Source organism: Copidosoma floridanum, unplaced genomic scaffold (assembly GCF_036245765.1).
Source record: "Copidosoma floridanum isolate Cflo_tuat_1 unplaced genomic scaffold, Cflo_Japanese_pri ptg000021l, whole genome shotgun sequence".
In the NCBI taxonomy this organism is placed as follows: Eukaryota; Metazoa; Arthropoda; class Insecta; order Hymenoptera; family Encyrtidae; genus Copidosoma; species Copidosoma floridanum.
The window spans coordinates 24,884,900-24,908,179 of NW_028321898.1; the positions used below are offsets into that span (position 1 = coordinate 24,884,900).

The 23,280-nt window shown below is 40.6% G+C and overlaps 2 protein-coding genes across 3 annotated transcripts in view; one reads left to right on the forward strand and one right to left on the reverse strand.

Annotated features, from left to right (window-relative positions):
- LOC106637909 (cytotoxic granule associated RNA binding protein TIA1) overlaps positions 1–23,280 on the forward strand; it is a 539,236-nt gene that overhangs the window by 441,490 nt on the left and 74,466 nt on the right. The window lies entirely within an intron of this gene.
- On the reverse strand, positions 19,813–21,331 carry LOC149374214 (choline/ethanolamine transporter flvcr2b-like). Its single transcript, XM_089594355.1, has 5 exons — positions 21,156–21,331; positions 20,865–21,073; positions 20,375–20,478; positions 20,194–20,304; positions 19,813–20,104 (listed from the first exon to the last, which is right to left on the reverse strand). Exons 1-5 carry the CDS (start codon positions 21,328–21,330, stop codon positions 19,813–19,815), a joined length of 891 nt encoding a protein of 296 aa, XP_089450481.1. The 5' UTR covers position 21,331.

The window sequence follows — 23,280 nt, forward strand, 5'->3', positions numbered from 1 at the left end:
CAATGCACGCACCCCGGGGCCATGTAATTTTATTAGTCCCGAGATGGAACTTCTCAACCCAGTTGTTTTGAATGAAACTGCAAGTTTATAGTTTCGCCTTTGTCGCTTTTGTTGTAAAGTTACGGTGGAAGTGTAACCTTTTTTTTTTTTTTTTTCAGAGTTGCGATAATTTAACGCGACTTGCGGTGTACTACGTTTGTTTGTTTTATTGTTTCATATTTGCTTGTAAGGGATATTAAAAAAAAAGGTACATAGTAATTTTGCTAACTCGCAGGCAGTCGTATTTTGAGACATGCCTGAAACAAAGAAGAAAACGCTGAACACTTCTTAATTCTTGGACGAACTGGAGAGTCCATAAAACGTACATCAAAGAGACTCTTTCTCTTTCCGATTCGCGGGAAACGATTGGCTTATCTGTTTCCCCAAGCCCCTCGCGTATACCTTGCACTTCCTGTACCGCTCAGTCGGAGAAGCGGATATTGCAGCTCATTTCCTCTTGGTGGACGAAAAATATTTCCCCTCCTCCGACGTTGTGCGAGAACACAGTGGTCTGATGGAAATGGAAAGCACGACGAGGGCAAAAGAACCAAAGAAAACTCTGTAGGCTGACGCGTCAAAGAGGGGCATGAAGAGCAGGGGGAGGCTGATAAAACAAGGTGGGAGCAGAGACTAACGAATCTTGGCGAGAAATGTGGGCGCGCAATTAATTAACAGCATATTTCTCTTTTCTCATCACGTTTCTCGTGCCTGGTTCCCTGAGCCCTCGGTTATTCATTATACTTTATAGATTTGTTTGGGCGTGTGCGATTTTTTTGTTTTTTTTTTATTTCTGATATTTGTAAGGAATGCTGGCAGAGGGCGATGACACGTAGGTAATTCCGAGCGATACGTGCGCGAGTGGGGTGATAAAATTACAAGCAAAAAAATACGGATTCTCGTCGTATGTGGTCGCGTGGGATGTTTTTAATCAACGTTTTATGAAAAATTCTTCTTTTTCCTGATGCTGGCAAATTAGGGGAATGTAAATTTATGCGGGTCTGGTGTGGAAGTTCCGTGAATGCGGTAGTGCGAAACAAGCGTGTAATCATGAATTGTTCTCGCAAAGGTTTGTTTTATATCGTTACGTACGTGGTTTTTTAAATATTTCTAAATAGATTTTTCAAATGTTTTTGTTCACATTACTTTTCTACCCGTCAGTGGTTGGCACTGATGGAGTTTTGCAACCAATTTTAAATTTACCGCTAGATGAGCTAGATTTTTTTTCTTTTTTTCTGAAACAAATGCTTCTTACGATTGATAATTCAGTGTATAATGTAAATTGTATTAATATCAAGTTAATTTGTTTATTTAGTTCTTATAAAACATGAAAAACAACGGACTTTGCTTGATCACTTTAATTTATCTTTCCTTGTTGATGGCTCGTCTTACCCTACTCGTCTGTTTCTACTTAATTTCGTAGATGACAGACTCCTAAGGTCAGACGTCAAACACTCCGTGGACTGTTTATTTTATTTTGAACTAAAAACTTGAAAACATGTTGAAAAATGATACAAATACCCTTTTTTAACTTATACTTCAAGATACACAAAATAATTAAGTCATTGCACGCATGATTAATAAAAGTAGGGATCTTGGGTGGTGTGTGTTGTTCGGTGGCTCACGTTTTGATCACTCAAACACTTGCATTTCTCCGGCAAATTGTAATCACAGCAGGTCGTAACAAACTTTATTTCCTAGATCATCAATCAGCACATTAGTAATCAATAGTTTTGCCGAAAGATTCCCTTGCAATGCTTCAAATAAGCATGAAAGTCTAGAAAAAAAAAAAAAAGAAAAAAATCCAGCCACCTGCATCAAAGGCGTGTAAAAAGCCATCCTGAAATATCACAAGCAACTCGATACAATGGCTCTCGAGTGTACACTGTCAAGTACGCCTCGAGAAGCTTTTCGATCAAGCGGCCAACAGCGCGAGCAAAATATCCTCGTTAAGGGGGTGATTGTAATATCGCGTAGCGCCTCGGCGGATCGATATTCGCTGCAAGCCCGATTAATTGTTACATGTTTGGAAAAGGGCCTCATTAATCCGAACGATAATTGAAGTGCGCTCCGCGCCACGGCTGCAATATAACGCGAGCTTTGTAGACGCTTTGGAGCTTGAAAGGGGAAGGGGGGCGGAAAATTGGGTGGGGGGTTTTTTCCCTTTTTTGTACGTGGGTATGTGCGAACCCTTGCTTCGCTCGATTGCACACGTGAGTGCGTGTACATTGTGCTACTTTAGAGGGAGGGAGTAGTTTTGTGGAGATGCATTTTTGGCGCTTGAAATGCGAAATGAGTGCATTGTAGCCCAGTGAGTGGCGCGTTTTCATCACACGCTGTTGGTTTTGCTTTCACGTTGAAATTGGCTGCAAAAACATTCTTCGTCAACTAACGAAGGTTTTGAAAACGTTTCGTGGTCAAAGTGTACTGTTTGCAACAAAAAAAAGGTCCCTCCAATTGCACGATGTGTTTTTGTTTCATACTATGTCGTCATCGGTTGTTTCGAAATTCTCGTTGTTATCCTCGTCACTGCAAAGACATTATTATCTGCAATCGAAACTAAATATTCAAACAAATGTATAAATATTACTCGCTCGAGTTGTTTTCATTTTCGTGAAAATACAGTTTTGCCTCGGTGTACCCTACAATCGCACTTGTTTCAAACAAGTTGCAAGGAAATATTAAAATTTCACAAGTTGACCGTGGTCTCAAGCCAAGCAATAAATGAGTCAAAATAAAAAAAAATAAAAAATATCAAACAAAGCAAACAGTTTACTCATACAATATCTACTGGCTTTGCCACTACAACTCGAAGAGTCGACGGTCGCTCTTCGGTATTGATCTGCAAACAACTCTTCCAAACTTACAATTAACTAATTAACCGTCATCAAGTTTCACTGTATCGTTGTAATTTATTTCATCAGAACTTGTTATAAACTGCGTTCACCGGCTGCATCAATTAGTAACAGGTACAAATGGTATTATTACTGCAGCAGAACTCCGATGATTATTCAAGTGATGCAATTAATAGGGGTATGGCGTAGGATCGCTCGGATTACCTGCACTCGGGTATTCCGGATCCACTGATTCATCCTCCGAGTGAATATTACAGCGTTGGAACTTTTATTGGGAAAACTTGGTACGATCGTTTACACCATCGGTAAATAATTGATCTAGCGGTGGTCAACAGCTGACTGAATGATGAAATACGTAGTGACCCAACGACGATCGTTAAAGTAACAAATAAAAATCAGCGTATCCATAAAGTAATGAAACAAGAAAAATTGAAACAATTTTTGACGAAAAAAAAAAAATATATATATATGTATCTAATAACGTATACATATTCGGTATATCCCATAAAAAGCACGTATCCCACGACACACCAATGTCCCATTGCGAGGTATCACAACACCAGACTGGCATCCCCAACTCCGAGGCGGGGAGAGTGAGTACAGACGTAATATAACATGCGAGTGTGTACAAACTTGGGCCGCACGAGAGACCGAGTGAGCCATCCATTGTGAAGTAGTAATGGCAGTGCAGAGTACAGTAATAACAACGGTACAAACGTCCCCCCCCCCCACGTTGTACACACGAGGAGGGATTTCTCAAACAAAATGAAAAGAAGAAAAAGTAGAGTAAAGGGGGAAAAGAAGGGAAAAGCAGGGACTGAAGGGGGGTGTTGGAAGGGAAGATGAAGCCAGCAATCGATACCTGTTGATACTTTGCTCAAATAAAAGTCAACTTGTACCCCGAGTGCTTTAAAAGTCCTGCACACGCGCAAACGACTCTCCCTCCCCGATACACAACTTTGGTAAGGGCCAGCAGTGGCGTCCTTGCACCTATATACATGTATTTTCGCGCACCTAGAGGGAGGGAGGAACTTTTTTCCTTCACCCCCCGAAAAGTTTGATCCCGATCGCTGGCTCTTCATCCCTTTCATTTTCTTCCCATATCTCCTTCTCCTCCCGGAGCCAGTTGGAATAATCTTTCACCGCGGAAGCCCGTAAAACAAGTCCGAAGACGGGATGGATAGCCAGAGCGCACGTGCGCTGGATCCGCGGCGTTGAAAAACACGGCGAGACGCGCGTTATGACGTTTGTTCCCGGGTAGGCTGTGCTGTTTTTTTTTCGACCGCCCGTTTCAATTTGGAGTGTTGGTGTAGAGCCGTCGGTGCACGAGTTGAGTTTTGGGGAGGAAGCGATGGGTTTCCGGTCACGTTGAGGTGCCCGTGAAGTACCGAAGGTGAGGAAGATGCGAAGATTTTTGAACCAGCTGTCGATCCTTACACACCTCCTTCAAATCATCATCTCCCAGAGTTTCTGTAGGTACCACTGATAGTACAGTTGAAGAGCCCGGCTTTGTTGGATCAAAATGCAAGTTGAAATTTATTAAGACTTAAAATGGCTCCGGTGTGCAGACATAGTTTTTAGATAATTTTGAAATCATATCATTACTTTGTCAACTGTATTTTTACCATTTCTGTTTAACTGAAGTACATAATTCTGAGTTGCCTATCTTATGTGTAAAAACAGTTTGAAGGTCCTTTGTTAATCATATCACGTTTTTTAAATCTGGTTTTTTAAAAGATTATTTTAATTACAGATGATTGTTGGTGCTTTCCTTTGTAGAATTAGTGATTGAATAATCTGTGAATGATATCATACTTTTGTTGTCTACGTTTTTAAAATAGTTACTTTCCAATAGTGTCGAAGAGCTTCCATTGTAAAACGTGTCGCATAGGTTTTATTGATGAAATGACAAGAAAAACTCTTACATTGGAAAACGACATCGGATCTTTTTTCGTAAAATTTTATTAATATATTTTAGTCAGAGTCAATAAGATATCAAAGTAGTTATCACAGATAGTTGAAACAACAGTTTGACTGTTTTGTAATAAGCTGTGAGATAATGAACGAACGTCATCGGTGAAATTGCAACAAGGTAAAAGCGATATATTATTTCTGGTAAGTGGTTCATCGAAGAATCCATAGGCCATTAGTCGATCGTTGACATGCCTTGAACGTGTGTATGTATAAATATGAACAAATACCTTTCGTAAAAGAATCAGTTTCAACTAATTTCTTGGCCAACATGGTTTATTTTACGACTCTTGCTACTCTTTTTGTGCTAAACAGTAAGTGCTACTATGAGTTTGTATTGTGTGAATATTTAACTGAAACTGTGCTTCATACGAATTTTGTGTATTTAAGAAAAACAAAAAATTCACCTACATTTGATGTACATCGATAATTTAGCTTTTTGCTTTAGTAATAAACGTGACTGTTCATAATGATTAAAATTAACTTTGGGTAATTAAATTTCATGTGTAACTAGCGTTCGAGGTTCACGGAGAGTTGGCCAAAGGAGGGCAATTTCCATACATCGTGGCTGTAGAAAAAATTAAGAGTAACGCTTCCTATCATTGGTGCAATGGTGCACTGGTTAAAATAAATTACGTTGTAACTAAAGCTAGTTGCGTATATGACGATTCGGTCAAGTACAGAGTTACCACTGGGGGCATTTTACTCGACGACAATGACGCCCAAGTGGTTCCAGTAAAAAATACTTACATCCACGATGACTTTTTTTTCAAGTGAGGCATATTAACTTGTAATCAAGTTTGCGGTCCCGTTACCGATTGGTATGTTGCTTAAGCCTGACAATTACTTTCAGCGACATCGACAACGACATAGCTATCCTGGAATTGGGGAGAAAAGTGGATATTGACAAAAGCGATCTTGTAAAACTGCCCAAATCCAACAGAATTTTCCACGCAAGGGAGATCGGTACGCTGGTTGGTTATGAATTCTCGGAGAGCAACGAGCTGCAATACGTGCCCCGCATCGGCGCTTGCGAGGATTATCCAAAGCAGCTCTGCTTCTTGTACGGTAAAAACAAAGAGGTGGGTTGCGCACGATGATGTACCCAAGTCTTGCTCAATGTAGTGCAAGTGGAAAAGATTTTTTTTTATTTTCCTTCCAGCTCGTAACAAGCGACATTTTGGTCAAACAACGGGGTAAAAAGACCGTGCTAGTTGGACTGGTCACCGATGTTGATATTCCCTACACCCAAGTTTCGCTTCATGTCGACTGGATACGCGATAAAGTTAAACGCGACACGGTTTAAACAGCACAAGTTACGTAGCCGACATTACAATGTGATAGAGATGAGAGCAATGCAGACGTGCATATCGACGTGTATGCTCTCGGGAATTCAAGTTGGTATCTCTTGCAGACTTTCGCAAATTATTACAAAGTGACATTGTTTATAATAAATTGATTTGATAAATTATGGAAGCTCCACACTCATCATACCTACCACCTGATTTGTCATTGTCATCAATTCATTCTGCATACTATTTTAATATATTTATACTTTTGTATAAAGGCAAGGCCTTTTGTAGTTTCGGGACGAATAATAAAAAAAACCAACTCGAAGCAACAAAACCATTTATCTGAAGTAGACTCAAAAATAAAAAAATAATCCCAACAACCTCGACCTCGCACTTAAATTGTAATCAAAGTCAGTTAAATGTACGTACCGTCATTATTGAAATAACCAGTAATGACTTAAGTATTTTAGTCTTTTTTTTATCACGCGACTTGTGACAAAGTGAAATTCAAAAACCTACGACGGGGAAACACGAAATACCGATGGTCGGAACTGCACGTAGGAGCAGGAGGAAGGACATAAAACGTACAGTACGCGAGTCGGAGGGAATATAAGCACGCAGGTAGATGGGCTCAGGGAGGGGGGGAAGGGTGATGGACAGAGAGGAGGGGAGAGAGAGAGAGAGAGAAAAGACGGAATGGCTCTCGGGCCGGTACGGCGCTCGCACGGCAAAGTTTGCCCAAGTTTCGCGGATACCGGAGATGGCGGGAGAGGCATCGCGGGTGACGGGGCCCCTCCTCCCGGCATTTTATTATTTTAACGGCCCTGTCCCGAGCACACCTTGCCCCTGGGGCGTCGAAGCGAGCCTTCCACCCCTCCCTCCTCCCGCCACTTCCTTCCTTCCTAACTTCAGAGGAGAAAAGCGTACAGGAACGGGTTTGTTATAGCCACCATCGGTAGCAGCGCCCGAGACAATTTTCCCTCGTACAATTTGCCGTTGGCTTCTTCTTGGTTAAACCTCGATGATCCTCGAAGGATCCGACATTCCTCCCTTCCCTTGATTGTTGCTGGGGCTGTTTATCATATCAGCTACACCCACTGGCTCGTCGATGAATAATTTTTTTAATTTTATCTCCGGTACAGCATCAGAACTTGATTTCAATTTACCACTGTACAAACGAATATTACGCCACCCGGGAATTACTAGGCCACGCGCGTTTAGTTTGTCGAGGGATACACGTATAGCGGGAGGAGGGGGTGGAATTGGTTTTCGTTCGAGTGTGCTGGCGTAGGTATACACACACGCGCGCGCGTCAAACTTTATTTTCTCGGACGTAATGTATGGGGGGCATCGCTTCGTATGCATAATATCATGTTACGCTTGATGGCTCCGATATCGTTTTGTTTGACTCGCGCGCGCGTCTGCGCGCAGTGTTTAAGGATCGGGGCTCGATAAATACGTCGCGGGTGATTTAGCGTATATCCGTGCGTGTGTTCTAATGCGCGGTGGGTCGAGTGTTTTCCTTTTCGCCGCTGTCGAGGCCGTTTATGGAAACATTGTTTGTCGTTGTGGGTTATCTAAGGCTGGAGTACTGGATTATGAGGCGACCCAGTGCCCATAGGGAGCTAAGATGTTTTTCTATCATTCAAGTGGTGTCCTTTTTCTTACTGAACATTCATACGAGGTCAAACAATCCACCATCGAATGATTAATAAATACTTGAAAGAGAATTTATGTTTTATTTTTAAATAATTATAAACTGTTAAATACTAAAAATGCAGTGGCCTACATTATATAGATTAAACACCGGTGAGAAGTACTCCTGTAACATTATATCTGTTTCGGAACAGCGCATACTGTTTCAAAGTTAGTTACAGGACAGATAACGTAATGTCACTCCTCGAGCGCACACGTCATGTAAACGGAGGCTGTGTGTTTCAGCACCTGGACATTAGCTCGTTGAGGTCTCGATTCTAATCGTACAAGCATACGAACAGCATGAAAAACATTGGAATTGCAAATTATTTTTGTTGGTATATACATATATAATGTATGGACAACATTGTGATACATCTTGGAGAAGTACGAGAGCAACAACTGTAGGGACAACCAAAAACACGGTGCGCCAAAAGAGTCGCTTCGCATAAACTGGCGAGTCCTCGGGTGCGCACTAATGAATTATGCTGCATAAAAAAATGATTTCTACGGACGATTCCCCACTCCAGGTAGGACAAGAAAAGCAGAGCTTGGTCGCGTTTTCATTTTCTCCGGATCGCTTCCTCATATATAAAAGATGAAATTCCTGCCTCGACACGATGGGGCGTCCCTCCCCTCCGCGGCGGATCATCGAAAAAACATTCGCTCGCTGCTGCAAGAATCCTCCTCCCCCCTCCATGCTTTTGTTTCTTTTTTTTTTCCTTTTTTTCTCTTTCCTACTCGTCTTTGAGTCCCATGTCTACTGATATTCTGGGGAAAGCTCCGATTGTTTTGCAAGTTTTAATATCCAAGATGTTCGGATGCGCTCCACTGGCGAGAGTGGGAAGATGAGGTGGGCGGATAGTTTAGGTTGCGTTTTTTAATTTCACCGGCACAACTAGCGTGATGACACACCTGTACCTTTAAACATCCGGAGAATGAGAGTCGGGAGTGCTGCGGTGGAAAGAAATGGAGCGAGAATAAGAGCGCACCTCTTCGGATTGCGCGAGGTTGCGAGGAATCCAGTGAGGGGTGTTTATCGAAGGTTTTCATTTTCGGTCGTGAAAACGAGGACACCGTTAAGAAGTGTATGGATAATACAGGATAACTGAGAGCTTAATAGCTCAGTTGGAAAGATACATGAAGATATACACGAGTAATTTTTTAAAAGCTCGATGTACCAATTTTATCAAATTCAGTGAAACAAGTCAATATATGGTCAGACAAGGCAAAAAGTTTCTGGTTTGCTTCAAAGAAGCGTTGCATTGTTGAATGTGATACAACGAGAGTTCATTGCACTTAAAACACTATTAATGTTTCCATATAATGAGGACAGTTGGCGTAAAAATTCCGTGGACACAAAGAGACATATAAATAAATACAAACCAGAGTTTGTGTAGCATAAAGGTAGCTGCTGAGAAAATACAAGGGTAGGTACTTTCACTTTCTGATTGTAATAAAAGAAAATTAAACAGTTGTCCTTTTTCTGGGGTGGCGTTAGTTAGACACTCTCGTACTAATGTCTGATTAAAAAATAACATTACTGGTCAATTTTAAAATAGTTGTTTTCATTTCCGAAGAGCAATAAATTTTGAAAACAAGGACAGTGTTAAGAAGTGTATGGATAATACGGGATAACTGAGAGCTTAATAGCTCAGTTGGAATGAAGATATACATGAGTAATTTTTTAAAAGCTTGATTTACCAATTTTATGAAATTCAGTGAAACAAGTCAATATATGGTCAGTCAAGGCAAAAAGTTTCTCGTTTGCTTCAAAAAAGCGTTGCATTGTTGAATGTGATACAACGAGAGTTCGTTGCACTTAAAACACTATTAATGTTTCCATATAATGAGGACAGTTTGCGAAAAAAATCCAGTGGAAACAAAGAGACATATAAATAAATACAAACCAGAGTTTGTGTAGCATAAAAGTAGCTGCTGAGAAAATACAAGAGTAGGTACAATGGAGATTGAAAAAATATGTAAAACAGAGCGAAATGAGGGGGTCCAAGTAACCAGATCATCATTACAAGGGGATCAAACAATACCAAATATTACGTTCACTCGAGAAGCTTCGGTGCGCTCACAAGAGACCCACGAGGATTCTCTTTTATCTTCGTTATTTTACATCCCCGTCGGCCCTTTTCCCTCTTTTCTTTGCTTCCAGATCCCATTGTCATTTGACTTTGTATTCTGAGCTTTTTTTTAAATTATCCGTCATCGCGTTTTAACCAGCAATTGCGATTATAACAAAGGGTGTGATTTTGATAGGAATATCGTGCTTTTTCAGATCAGAAAATGATGTAGTCCATACTTTGAAAATGAAAAGCACCCGTAGGTTGTTTACTTGAAAAATCCAAGGATAGAGAAGTGAAATATGGTTTCAAGAAACTATCTAGTCGTGAAGCTTAGAAAAACGATGACTAGTAAAAGTGCAGATTCGAATAAGTGGGACGGGCAAAAATGAAGGATCTCCATACTTTAAAATGTAAAAAAAATTTTTTTTTTAATTCAAGCTGGTTATTCAACAATTTATATGTGATCTAGTGTTACTGTGAAACAAAATATGATGTAAAATTTATAAGATATTAGTTGATGCAGCGTAATCAAACAAAATTTTTTTCTTTTTTGTTTCAGGTGAGTATTCCATGTCCAGTCCGTGACGGTCATTCAACTGCAATTATGCTACCGTAGACCTCTATATAAGTATATTCATGAAATTCCATTATAATCGAAGAATATCAATTACATTTTAACTCTGTATTCTATAAAAAAGCACAGGACTAAAAGTCTATTAGACATGTTAAGGCAAGCGGTGCTGTGACTACACTTCTTTGATTGAAAGAATGATTTATCCTTCCATGAGAGACAGACTAACCTGAACAGAATTGCAATCATTTCATCTTAGAAGACGAGACACGAACGCGTTTGAAAAAAAGACACGAAACAAATCAAAGATAGCCCACAGGATTATTTACCCTCCCCATCGACTAAAAAAGGGTTCCCGCAACTGCCTGGTATGTCCTGCAGTGCCGTCCTTTCGTTCCTTCTCAAACGTTCAAGCAACGAAATCGCCTTTGACGAAAGATGATTTCAAGGGGCCTTAAAACTCAATTCTTCGAATATAAATAGGAAGCCACGCGTAAAAGGTCCCCGCAGCGTTGTCGGAGCGTGAAATCCCCGTCGTATTAAAAGAGTAGCGCTGCCCACGGGCCAGCCCCTACGCGCGTGTCACATTTCGCGGACTCCACGGTACAGTTAAGGAGGATTTCACGTGCGCACGAGAATGAAAAAAAGAGAAAGGGGTCGGGTGTACGGGGCGAAGAAAATAAAAAAAAAAAAAAAAAAAAAAAAAAGAGAAGAGTCACGCAAACGGAAAAGCGCCGAGGGAAATAGAATCTCTTCGGCGAGCATCGATACAGGCTCAGGAGGTGGGGAGTTAGACAGAACCGCAATTTTCTATGACGCGGGAGCCGATCTCACGAGCGACTGGTCCGGAAAATAAAACGTTTCTCCCCCTCCTCGTCCCCCTTTTTATTAATATTTTCTCCCCGCGCCAACGAATCCTGGGGGCTTTTTTTTTTTACCTTTTTCACTCCCGCACCTTAATCATGACTGCACCGCTGTAACGGGCAGTCATCTGTACACGGGGCGGTGTCGTCGAGCGTGGGATTTATCGGCAATCCCAACGACGATCTCATATCCATCCACGAATACGTACGTGTACACGTGGACGCGAGATTTACCCCATTTACTTCTTGCGATATGCCTCGTCCTATTGTGTTTTAACCACCCTGAGCTCTACAGTTGCAGTGAAATCATAGAAGAAAAACCTGACTAAAAGTTCCATGAAAAAAAAAAAATCCTCACAATCAAAGAAAGGAAGCAGCCTTTCTTTTCCGTCCTTACTGTCATCTCAACGAACCCCAGCACACTTCCACCACCCCTTCTAATTCCTCGAGAACCGGTCGCCCCGACGCGAATGCGGACTCATCGGCCGTCACGAGGAGGCCGGGCGTATACTTACAATAAAAGTATCCCGAGGCCCCGGTGGAGCTTCGCTCGAGCGAATCTGGGTTAGCGCTACCACCGCCGAGTATTGTTTGGTCTGCGGAAAAGGAGCACAGAGAGGGAGGGAGGGAGGAAGCTTTAAAGAGGACGCGCTCGAGAGGGGGGGGGCTCGGCCCAATCAGTCGCGCTCCGTCTGATTTAATGTGCCATTTTATTAGAAATCTATAAAGCCCCTCCACCTTCGTCCTCTTTGCTCCATATAGCCGGGCTTACCGGACTGCAGGCGGTTTTTATGGCTCTGCGCCGACTGTACAATATATACTCCGCTGCGCCTTTTCCGATGCCTCTTTTTTTTTTTTTTTTTTTTTTTTTTCTTTTTTTTTCGCGTTCTTAGCAAAACGTCGTGCGCCTTCATTATAGTCGGTATTGGCTTTGTTTCTTTTTTTTGGAGAGAGGGGGCCGTCCTTTCAAGGAGTATATCGGTGGAAACATCGGACTATCGGTCTTTAAGCGACTGTCGCTTTTTTGCGCTTTTCACGATTGGGCTGAGCGAAACTTTTAATTAGCGTGTATTACTTATCTAACGAGCAAGAGACTGACAAATGAGAAAAAAAGTGAAGAAAATCGATCCGAATTTTCTGTCCATACATACATACACCGTCGCGTTGACAAGTAATCGCAACAACCCGAAACGCGACGGAAATATAATCGCGATACGTACCAAATTACTTGGCGATTAAAATTTTTCGGGTTCCCAGTGCGACCTTAATTTCGAATTTTCATTAAAATTTCTCGAATTCCTCCCTCCCCGGAAATGTTTACCCTCCAATTAAAATGTAATGTAAAAGCGCACCGGCACTTCCAGCGCCTCCATGTAATTAACGCGAATTTCTTCATTTCGACTCAATCCATCGCAAGGGCCTCTACAACCTCTCCCCTATATCAGAAGAAAATTCACCGGTAATTTTTATTCGACGAATAATCCGTTGGTTTTTTTATTCATCTCTTCCATTCAACGCAATTGGTGCTTTAAAATATCCAACGTGAAATTTGTAAAATCAAGCCCATCGACAGCTCGGCGTCAACGCGGCCGGCTTATTGGGCCGGGCGTCGTTTGAAATATTGCCGTAATTAACAGAGTTACACGATAATTTAAATAATTCATTTGACGTTAATTGCCAGCGTCAGAGGCCACCCCCCGTCGAAGCGCGAGTGCAACATTTTTTAATTAAGATTTCATCGGGCCTTCAACTGTACAATCTCCCCTTCCACCGCCAACACTCAAACTGACAGCTGCGCTGCGAGACTCGTAAATTGTTAATTTGCGCGTTTTCCCTTCCCAGGAAATTTATCGAGCTCCCTTTCCCTGGTTTTTCTTTTTTGCGCGTCTCTCTGCCATCGACAAAGCCCCGGCCTGTATCTTTTCCGCTCAAAGTGGCCGTAAACAAAAGCCAAGCCTCGGCTAATTTATGCACCGATTCCTTACTGGGTCGGTGTTCTCCTCTCGCTCCTGGGAAAAAAAGAAAAAAAAATCAATCAGACTATAATTAAACCGAAAAATAAAAGGCTCGATTCCCTCATACAATACTCCCGTCTCTATCGTCACGTTGCACGACCGCACCAGAGAAAAATTCAAAGCACAGCTCTGGGCTTGACTTTAGCTCTGAGAAGTGACTCGGAAAATACCTCGAATATGATTGAAAATCACTCCCTTGAAGGAAAAAAAAAAAAAGATTAATTCACGTCAATTCCTCGTACGTAAAAGCACACTCGAGCTCGTCGATCCTGATGTTCTTCCCCGAAACATTGAAAAAAGAAAGCCGGAAATAAAACCCCGACGCGTAAGCTTCCCTCGTCCATTAGCCCGGACACGTGTAGGCCGCCCCGATATCTCGAATCCCGAAATTCAAAGGGCAAGTCATGGCTCGCACCCCCTCGATCCTGGGCACAGACGTACCGACTCAACGGCCGGATCAAACCCTCCGAACTCGCTAATCGAAACCCCCTAAGACGTGTAATAGACTTTCCAACTCTCTCTCTCTCCTACCCTTTCCACTTTCCTTTTGAGGCACGGTGAGAGAGTGGGGGAGGGGGCTCTCGTCCTACTTACGTTCCATCATAAAGCCATTATTGCCGATCCTCCGGGGTCGGTCGTTTCGTGCTGCGACGGGAATCAGGATGTGACCCGGAAAGCGTCTCTCCGAGCGCCGAATGACGGGAGCGGCTATTCCGCAGCCACGTGGCTACAAAAGCCAGCCGAGTGGGAGAACGGGGAGGCGGGGGTTGATCGTAAACGCTTCGAAACGTTTAATAATAAAATGAAGGTGGTGTATGCGACGGGGGCAAGGAAATAAGACGCTTTTGGTTATATGATCGGTGAGGTGCGTCTCTAGAGCCGAGCCGGTGTTGTTGGCGGTAAAATTTGATGCTGTTTTGAGGGCGAACCACGAGATACGTCGGGAGGATTATGCTCGGCTCCTTTGGTGCATGTTTTTCGTCATTGTGGAAAAGGGTTATTGGGTAGTATCTTTTTTTTTTTTTTTTTTGTTGAACACGTAGGTTTACCGATATTTTTGCAATTTAAGATATTGGAGTTACACGTAGGAAGGGTGGTAATTTCTTATGTTTTTCCTCCTCCGTGATTGTAGGGTCATCTTGCCGAAATTGATACGTTTGGTCGTGGCTATTGTTCGTCCATAAGGTCTTTGAGCCCAACCGAACAATTTCCTGACAACTTCCTGACTATACTTACGTGAGCTTTAAAGCACCAAATGTTTTTTTTCATAAATTATCAACAAAGATAAATCAAATTATTTTACATTTGACCACTGTAGAAAACAATTAGTTAACGTTGTATTTTTTTGTAATGTAAGTTCCCATTTTATTTTCATCGCAAGGACTTATGAGTAATATCATGAATTTAGGCAAATGAACTTTTGTTCAATTGAAAAGCTCGTATTCAAGAGCCGGGAAGAAGAAAAAAAAAAAAAAAGGACATTCCTCATCCGAGACGTCAAAACCATCCCCAACGAGTACTCGCTAAAATAAGACGTAAAAAAAAAAAGAAAAAAACCTTGTATTACATCACCGTGATTCACGTGTAGTTAACACACACGCTCGCTAGCCTCGTTATAACACCAACGCTCCACCGGAGCGATTACTCGTTCTGCAACGGAGGCCCCCCTAATTTGCCAGTCCTATTAATTAACAAATTAAATTTTTACCTCCCGCCAAAAGGACCCCCCACCTCCACCCCCTGGTCTCCCACTCACCCCGGAAAGCCGTAATTTCGGAAACGATCACAAAGCCCGGGCGCGCAAAATATCACCCCCCCTCCCCCCACCTCGAATGTGTACGTATCTCCGCTAATTAATCTGATTGAATATATCTGCGACGATACATAATAACAGCCAGCGTGGCTCCGGCCAAATTGCATACCCCCAAACAACTCCTCCACTTTATACACATACACACACACTCACCCACTGTGTGAGGTATGCACACGCGCGCGCACGTATACGTATTATATTCCCGAAGGGTTAACGACCACCATCCCAGCCCCCCCTCTCGCTCTCCTTCTCTGCTCCTATTATTATACACACGGTGGAGGCGGTGTGTACAACCATAAGGGGGCAGAAGCGACGGGGGGAGGGAAAAAGCACCGCAGGCAAAGCTCAGGGGGGGGTGGGGGCGACCAACGCAAGCGAGATTATTATGTAGATAAGCGGAAAATTAACTGCAAAACGCTCGGCTCGACGCTCCCGCTCGCTCGGCTAAGCTCGGCAGCTCGCCACGCTATATGCTTGTAATTTTAATAACGTATTTATTGCTCGACCAGGCCCTTTTCCGCTCGCGCGCTAGACAAAAGCCCCTCACTCTCTACGTGATAGCTTGGGAATACGATGTACGTCTTTTTTTTCTCCCCCTCCCCTCCGTGTCGGTTCTCCCTATCGCCACGATGTTGAATGGACGCATGGATGGCGTTCAGGGAATCAGTGATCGCGTGGCACGTTTCCCCACGCGTCTCCGTAGCTCGAGCTTTTTTATATTCACGCTGCGCCACGTTCTTTGCGGCTCCTGGTTTATCTCTCTTCTACCCTGCCCATCGTGTACCTATGGGTTGGCTAATAATAAAAGCACAGGACGACCGAGAGAGGGGCTGGATCGCATAAATATAGCTCTCTAGATGTTGCGAGGCCGCTGGATGAGCCGGAGGGGTGGTTGGTTGGTTTTTCTACGCGTTGAAAGTAATCGTTGTAGGTTGTGTCCTGTTTCTCTGGTCTGTGCTTGGGACTTGGTTTTCTTAGTATTTTCAAGCGCGGTTTCTTGGCATTAATTTGTGGCTAAAAATCACTCCAGGTCAAATGATTCTTTTTTTTATGTGTCGTTTATTCAGTCCAGGTCTAACAGAGTATGAAATATACTTCTAAAGAGCTCCCTGGAAGTCGATACTTTCCTGGTCGAACTGTTACAAAGCTATTTTTTCTCAAAACTTTAAATAGTGACATTGCAGGTCTTTGAAAAATTGAACTTGAAAATATTTTAACTTTTCATCACTTATTGTTGGAAATAATTTTCACTCTCCAATTGCAATAAAAGCAAATGAAACACATATACTTTTTCTGGAATTGCGTTAGTTAGAAAAGAAAAAGTCTCGCACTAATGTACAAGATAATGGTTCAATTCAAATGTATCTATAAAACTATAGCTGTCAAATAATTCCGTTATTACTAAATGACTAAAAAAAAAAATTTCCAACGAATATGGTATTTGGTTATGTTAAAAAACAATTTTTTTTTAATTTTTTCATAATAGTGGAACCCAAAAACAAATCCTTTCTTTGCATTTGTCTGTAAAACCATGTTTATGCTTTGGAAATAGATAAAACAAAGTTGTGTGTGATAATTGAGAGCCTAATATCTGAGTTTGAAAAATACATGGAGATATATATATATATATGAGTGATTTTTTAAAAGCTCGATGTACCAATTTTATCAAATTCAGTGAAACAAGTCAATATATGGTCAGACAAGGCAAAAAGTTTCTCGTTTGCCTCAAGGGAGTGTTACATTGTCGAATGTAATACAACGAGAGTTCGTTGCACTTACAACACGATCGATGATTCCATATAATGAGGACAGTTTGCGAAAAAAATCCAGTGGAAACAAAGAGACATATAAATAAATACAAAACACAGTTTTTGTAGCATAAAGGTAGCTGCTAGGAAAATACACGAGTAGGTACTTTCACTTTATAATTGCAATAATTTTCACTTTCCTATTGTAATAAAAGCAAACGAAACACTTTTACTTTTTCTGGGATGGTGTTAGTTAGAAATTCTCGCTCTAATGTATAAAATAATGGTTCAATTCAAATTTATCTACAAAACTAGTTGTCAATCTATTCTATTATTACTTAGTGACAAAAAAAAGTTTACCGATGAATACGGCATGTGGTTATGTTAAAAACAATTTTTTCAAATTTTTTTATAATATCGGAACCCGAAAACAAATCCTTTTGTCTGTTAAACCATGTTTATACCTTGGAAATCGATAAAACAAAGTTGTATGTCTCACTGAAAAATAACGTTGCTGATCAATCTTAAAATAATAGTTTTTATTTACAAAGAGTAATAAAACTTATCACTTTAATAAAAACCAACAAGAATAGCAGTCAATCCTATCTGTTTACGTCGTTTGTTCTAAAAAAAAATTATGTTAAGCTTTTCAACAGTGGAGATGAGCTTTTAAAGATCTAAAAAAAAAAAAGAAAAAAAATGTTCATAATTATTTTTGTACAAAAGACAGAGCATTAAAAAAATTACTGTACACTGATGCAATAAATTCCATTCCCCCGAAGCACTGTTCGTCAATGCCATTTTTGATAAACTTTTAATGCCCATTCATCAGATTTCTCCCACTGCGAGAGACTCACATTCATTGGATGAAAGAAAAAAGAAAAAAAAGTGGCCTCGTTTCCCAGATCTCGTATGAATGCGCATTGACGACCACACGGTATTTTCACAGACCAAAAAGCAAGTCTCAGCAGCTGTCAGTTTAAGCGCAACATCAGCCATTTAAACCCCGAGCCCCGTCACACCTCGGCGCGTCCGCGCGTTTATGAACCAAACGCGGAGGACGGAGGCGGCGAATAGAAATTTTCCAGGCCAGTGTGTGCGTGTGTGTTAACCATTTTCCTCGCGACCCACCTTCCTCCCGCTTTGCTTTTCAACGTTGAATACACCAAAGTATTATCTTCCCTCCCTTGTGATGTACGGCAAAGTGGCGCTGGCGGCTGCCTTTCTTCTGCCTTGCGCCGTTCGATACACCCACTCACGCACGCACACACGGACAATATGCATTCATACATGCATGCACGTGGTGTGAAAGTAAAAGGGCTAAGCGGGAGGGAAAGTAGGAAGTCAAGCGCAAGACGCGGAGGATCTACGACGCGTCTCGCCGACTTCCTTCCTTCCTTCCTTCCCTTCCTCCCCCGATACCTCACCTATCATACACAGTTATACACCCAAGCTATAGACGCTCCCTTCCTTTTTCCATCCCTCATCGCTCAGTTTCCTTTTTCTTTTCTCAAGGCCGTTTCTTCCTTGTGTTATTTTGCTTGGTTTTTCTACCTCGTGCTTTAATGTACAGAGGGTTTAACCCAACGACAGCCCCGTTATCATCGCTCTATTTTTCCAACTACAAGATCTCTCTCTCTCTCTCTCTCTTTTATTTGTTCCATCGTTTTTGTCCCTTCATTTCCGTACCTTCACTTTTTCGTTTACATGTTTTCCTAATTTGCCTAATGATGCAGCTAAAAGCCCCGGCAATAGCTTGGATGCGCACCAGTGACGATAACTAGTATTACGTTAAATGCTATAACTTTTGTTGAATCAAGTATATGAGGATTTTTCCATATTTGCCACCAAAATGAAAATAAACATAAGTAATATATGTTATAATATAATCTTGTTTTTTTTTTTTTTTTTTTAGTAAAAATTATAGGAGTATATCGTGCTTTATATGCAAGAGCAAACTTAGGTTTTTGCATAGAATGACGTACACATGCAATTTATATTAATTCATCGTAAACTCGCTGCTTGAGGCTCATTCCTCGCTATCACCAATGGTTTTTGAAATTTCACTTGTTGTAAATTACTTGTATGAAAGTCTGTAAAATCGTTTCGTTAGACCTATCTATTATTGTGAGGTTTCACAAGGCATGTCCAAGTTGCATTGAAATTTGTTTCTCAAAATTATTAACGCCTCCCACAAAAGTAAAACAAAAAAAAACAAAAAAAAAAAAAAAAAAAAACTAAATAGTACGATTACAGGGAACTCATTTTTAAAATTAAAGTTAAAAAATCACGCAATAATGAAATAATATCGTCCTCAACTGTAACTATGATTTAGAAAACAAAAAAATAAAGTAACTAAGTATAGTAAAATGGAATTCACTACTCTAATCACTTCATTTAAGCGTTAAAAAACGAGATTTGGAAAGTATAAAACAAAAAGTTTCACTGTAGTTGTATCTAACACGTGAATGTATCTAAAGACCATACAGTAAATATGATAATCGATAATACATGAGGGTGCAAAGGTACAGGTAGCTAAAAGTAGTAAAGGAAAGCACGGAAGAGCATTAACCTGACGCGTCCGTCGTGTGACATAACGAGCCTTACTAGTCAAAAGATAACATCGATACAGATAAGCAAACGAGCCCTGAGTCATTCATACTATGTTATCAGGTCGAACCATTTAGGCCGGGACACAGAAAGAAACTTCTACGATAGTAATGTTTTAGAAAAATTCGATAGTCATTTTTCTTTATCTTGCAATCTGCATGAAAATGCAATCAAGGCGAAGCCAAATACACATTTATGAAAAAAAAACTTTTTATTCGTCATGTCCAAAAAAATTTATTTACGAAGAAGGAAAATTTGAACACTATCAGTATTTCTCCTCGGGTGTAGACGAACAATCATTACCTGCTGACTGTCTGTTTCGCACGTCGTCTGTTAATATCGTTGATACAAATCCAATTTGTAACAGTAGCAATAAAAACATGTACGTTGCCATATCGTTGGAGTACGAAAGTATTCGGTTGGAGATCAATATAGTCAGGATAGAGAATAAGCTGTCCCCTAGTTTTAGAATTGCAGTGCAGAAGCTCTCTGATTCCGGATACGTTATTTCGGCGGACAATTCACAGGCGATTGGTACATAGCCAAATGAGAACAGTCTGAAAATTTAGATTCCTTGAAAAAAATTTTCCATTCTAGATATATTACATTTATCAACGCTTTGTTGAATAAAAAATATGGCTCGTACCCGTAAATACTGGCACCTACGAAAATAGCCCCTTTTACTTCAACGTAAAAACTGAAAGCTACGAATATCACGCTTAAAATGATTCCTGCGTACAGGGAAACGGCCATTTCTCTGAAAATGTTAGTTATTTAATGCGTTTTGTCATATCGAAAAATATTACAATGATAGTTAAAAGACCAACTTAAATTTCTTGGTTGCATCCAACATTTTGCTGAATAGTATACCTCCCACGAGTCCACTCAAAAGAGTGATCAGAGCTAGTGTGCCCACTTCTTTGTGTCCATCCTAAAAATTCACAATTTTTATGTTTATAGTTTAATTTTAAGATAAATATCGACAGCAGAGTAAAAAAAACTAGCTAGTTCAGAGTTAAGTTGAAATTGCAGCAAATTCAGAGAACTTTTTTTCAAAGACCAGCTCTTCTTGCTCTTAGGATGAAATGAAGATGCCGCTATGAAAACTAGCCGCTTTTTCAACCTATATTAACATATTTGATCTCAATTAGCAGTAGGGGTATGTATCAAAGTAAACGATGTATCGGGAAAATGAAATTTTGATCCAACATATAATTCCTCCAACTTGCAAATTGTTTACTTGGGCAGAGCCCCTTTTTTTTTAACTTAGCCACCAAAACAATATTTAAAATATTACAATAAAGTAATGAAACAGACTACGAAATGGGAAATGTACAGAATGTTGAGTAAAGAGCTCGTAGCAGCAATTTGTCCGTGCATCAAGCCCTGAGCCACCCAAAGTAGACAGTAATTTTTGTTCTTCAATAGTCGTAAAAATGAAATCCAAAATCCTGAGCTATTGGCTTGATTAACTTTTTGCAGGGCCCTTGATTTGCTTGGTGGTAATTTAGGCTCGTTTATAAAAACTGCAAATACAAATTACATGACTTACTGTACTCAAGCCTTGGTTTTTTTTTTTCTACGATTAAAAATATTGTGTTAGCTTACACATGAAAACAAGGACCGCGACGCAGCTACAAAAAATCGCTTGGGGAAGTAGTAGATTCCTCAGGTCCCTCGTAGTCTCGTCCATATCGTCGTGACTATCGACAATCCACGGGACGAGAAAGGTCATGGCAGCTACTCCGAATTTTGGACCCATGTAGGCCAAAGCCGTGGCCATGGCGACTTCAGTGGGCCCAAACCACTTCGCCACAAGTTCTGCTGGTAGCGAAATCATAAACACTTGGCAGATACCAACGAGTGTCTGGCCAATCATCGTCAAAGCAAAGAGATCGGGTGCAGCTCCCAGGTATTTTATCCACGAGCCCAGACACGTGGACAATGAGATTATTATCATTGGGTATCGCAGACCCCAGCGGTTTATTATTAATATGCATGGGTACAGCATGATCGGTACCGTCAAATTGAATACCACCGATGTGCTCTGCACAGCCAGGGTCGATACCTCGTAGTGCCTGATTTTTTTATTTAATTATGAAAATTTACTATCCGAGTTTTGGAAATTTAAAAAATTTCGAATAGAATCGTTTTACTCACTTCGTGATGACATCCAGAATGATGGTGTACTGCAGAATCTGGAATTTGTTTCCAATTGCGAATAAAGTGATGAGCAACAACATTAGCCATCTCCTCGTGTACACTTTGATTTCCAAGGCATCTACTGGCTCATCACTTTTGTTTGGTGTTTTTGCAGGTACTTCAATGATGTTGGCGAATGAATTGGTAATGGCGAAATTGAATTCGTAATCGTTTTTAGTCGTCATTTCATTAGTTAAAAAACTCAATTAAATTTTAATACACACGGAAGGTTGTTATTTCCGCAATGGGATCAATACGAAACGAGTCAAGCTTCTGTACTCGAATTAGTTTAAAATAATTGACGTCTATCTTTCACTTTCATGATTTTTGAACGCATGTCCACGAGGCTCGTGCCTTTGTTTTTGTACTACTGACACTGTACCTATTATCCTCAGCTAAAAAATCATTGTGCCCTGCATGTGTACGTATTACACTGGGTGTTGAAACCCGTTTTTAATGTTTACGTAGAATGTTGTCGTTTTAATTGGCTGAACTTTCTACTTCGAACCAACTGAATGTTTTAAAATGTATGAATTTCTTTTTTTTCTTCTCGTACCAAGGAGACAATAGTTTGGAGGTGCTAGTTTATATCAGCTTTGTATCTCAATCACTGAGCAACAATGGGGATATCTTATTTTCATATGGCTTCCGAATCATCGAAACACGATTGGACATGAAAAAAAAAAAAAAATTAGTTTCTTTAAAATGTGGCTCGGAACTTGAAGCATGTGTTGTACCAAAGCCCTGTAGCTATATATGGCTTATACAATTGTGATATTGCAGTCCCTCGTATGTAAAATACGTTTTAAAAGAAGAATTTGTAATTGGGAATAAGAAGAAAAGAAAAGGTCGTATTTTTCACAGTTACTTTCATAATTAGGCTGGTATCTAATTGATAATATTGACAGTGAAAAAACACTAAAAACCCGACAAAAAGTGTTTTGTCATCGATTACGATAACAATTTGTCATTCGTGTTAGTAGCAAGTCATAATTTATTACTTTTGCAACTCGGTAAGCGCTAATAATTAATATGTTTGAAATAAGCTGCAATTTGGAACAGTATACAATTTTTTCTCATGCCCTTGTTTTTTCACTATAACATTGACTCTTAGACAAATGGAGACAATGACTAATTAGCCTTATTGGAACTGGAAAATTTGAGTCGATCAAGTTGATGTAATTGAATGACTTTTCTAAAGAAATGAGCTTCACTCAAAAGTACAATTTTGTTCGACACGCCGTAGTAATACGACCCAATGACAAAATAGCACTTTCCGTAACATGAGAAACGCGATAAGACGTAATGAGCTACTGCATAAATAAGTGTGCATTTGTGCATTTTTAAAATGATGAGACAAAGTGACAAAACGAGAAGAAAAAAAAAGTTCGCAGTGAAACGTATCCCTCGTTCCAAACTTGAGGACGAAAGGCAAAAAGAAACGGGGGAGCATTGCCCAAAATTAATGAACGAAAGCTCCGAGCGCGCGTTCAAAGAGAAAACTAGCGGGGCACATGCGAAGAAAGTCCGT

Bases quoted from the DNA above. Each gene is read 5' to 3' on its own strand.
- LOC149374214 (XM_089594355.1), bottom strand. From the start codon at position 21,330: ATGGCCACGGCTTTGGCCTACATGGGTCCAAAATTCGGAGTAGCTGCC. The intron at 20,479-20,864 runs GTCTGTTTCATT...GTGAATTTTTAG, and splicing joins TGTACATTTCCCATTTCGTA to GATGGACACAAAGAAGTGGG. The intron at 20,305-20,374 runs GTTGGTCTTTTA...TAACATTTTCAG, and splicing joins GATGCAACCAAGAAATTTAA to AGAAATGGCCGTTTCCCTGT.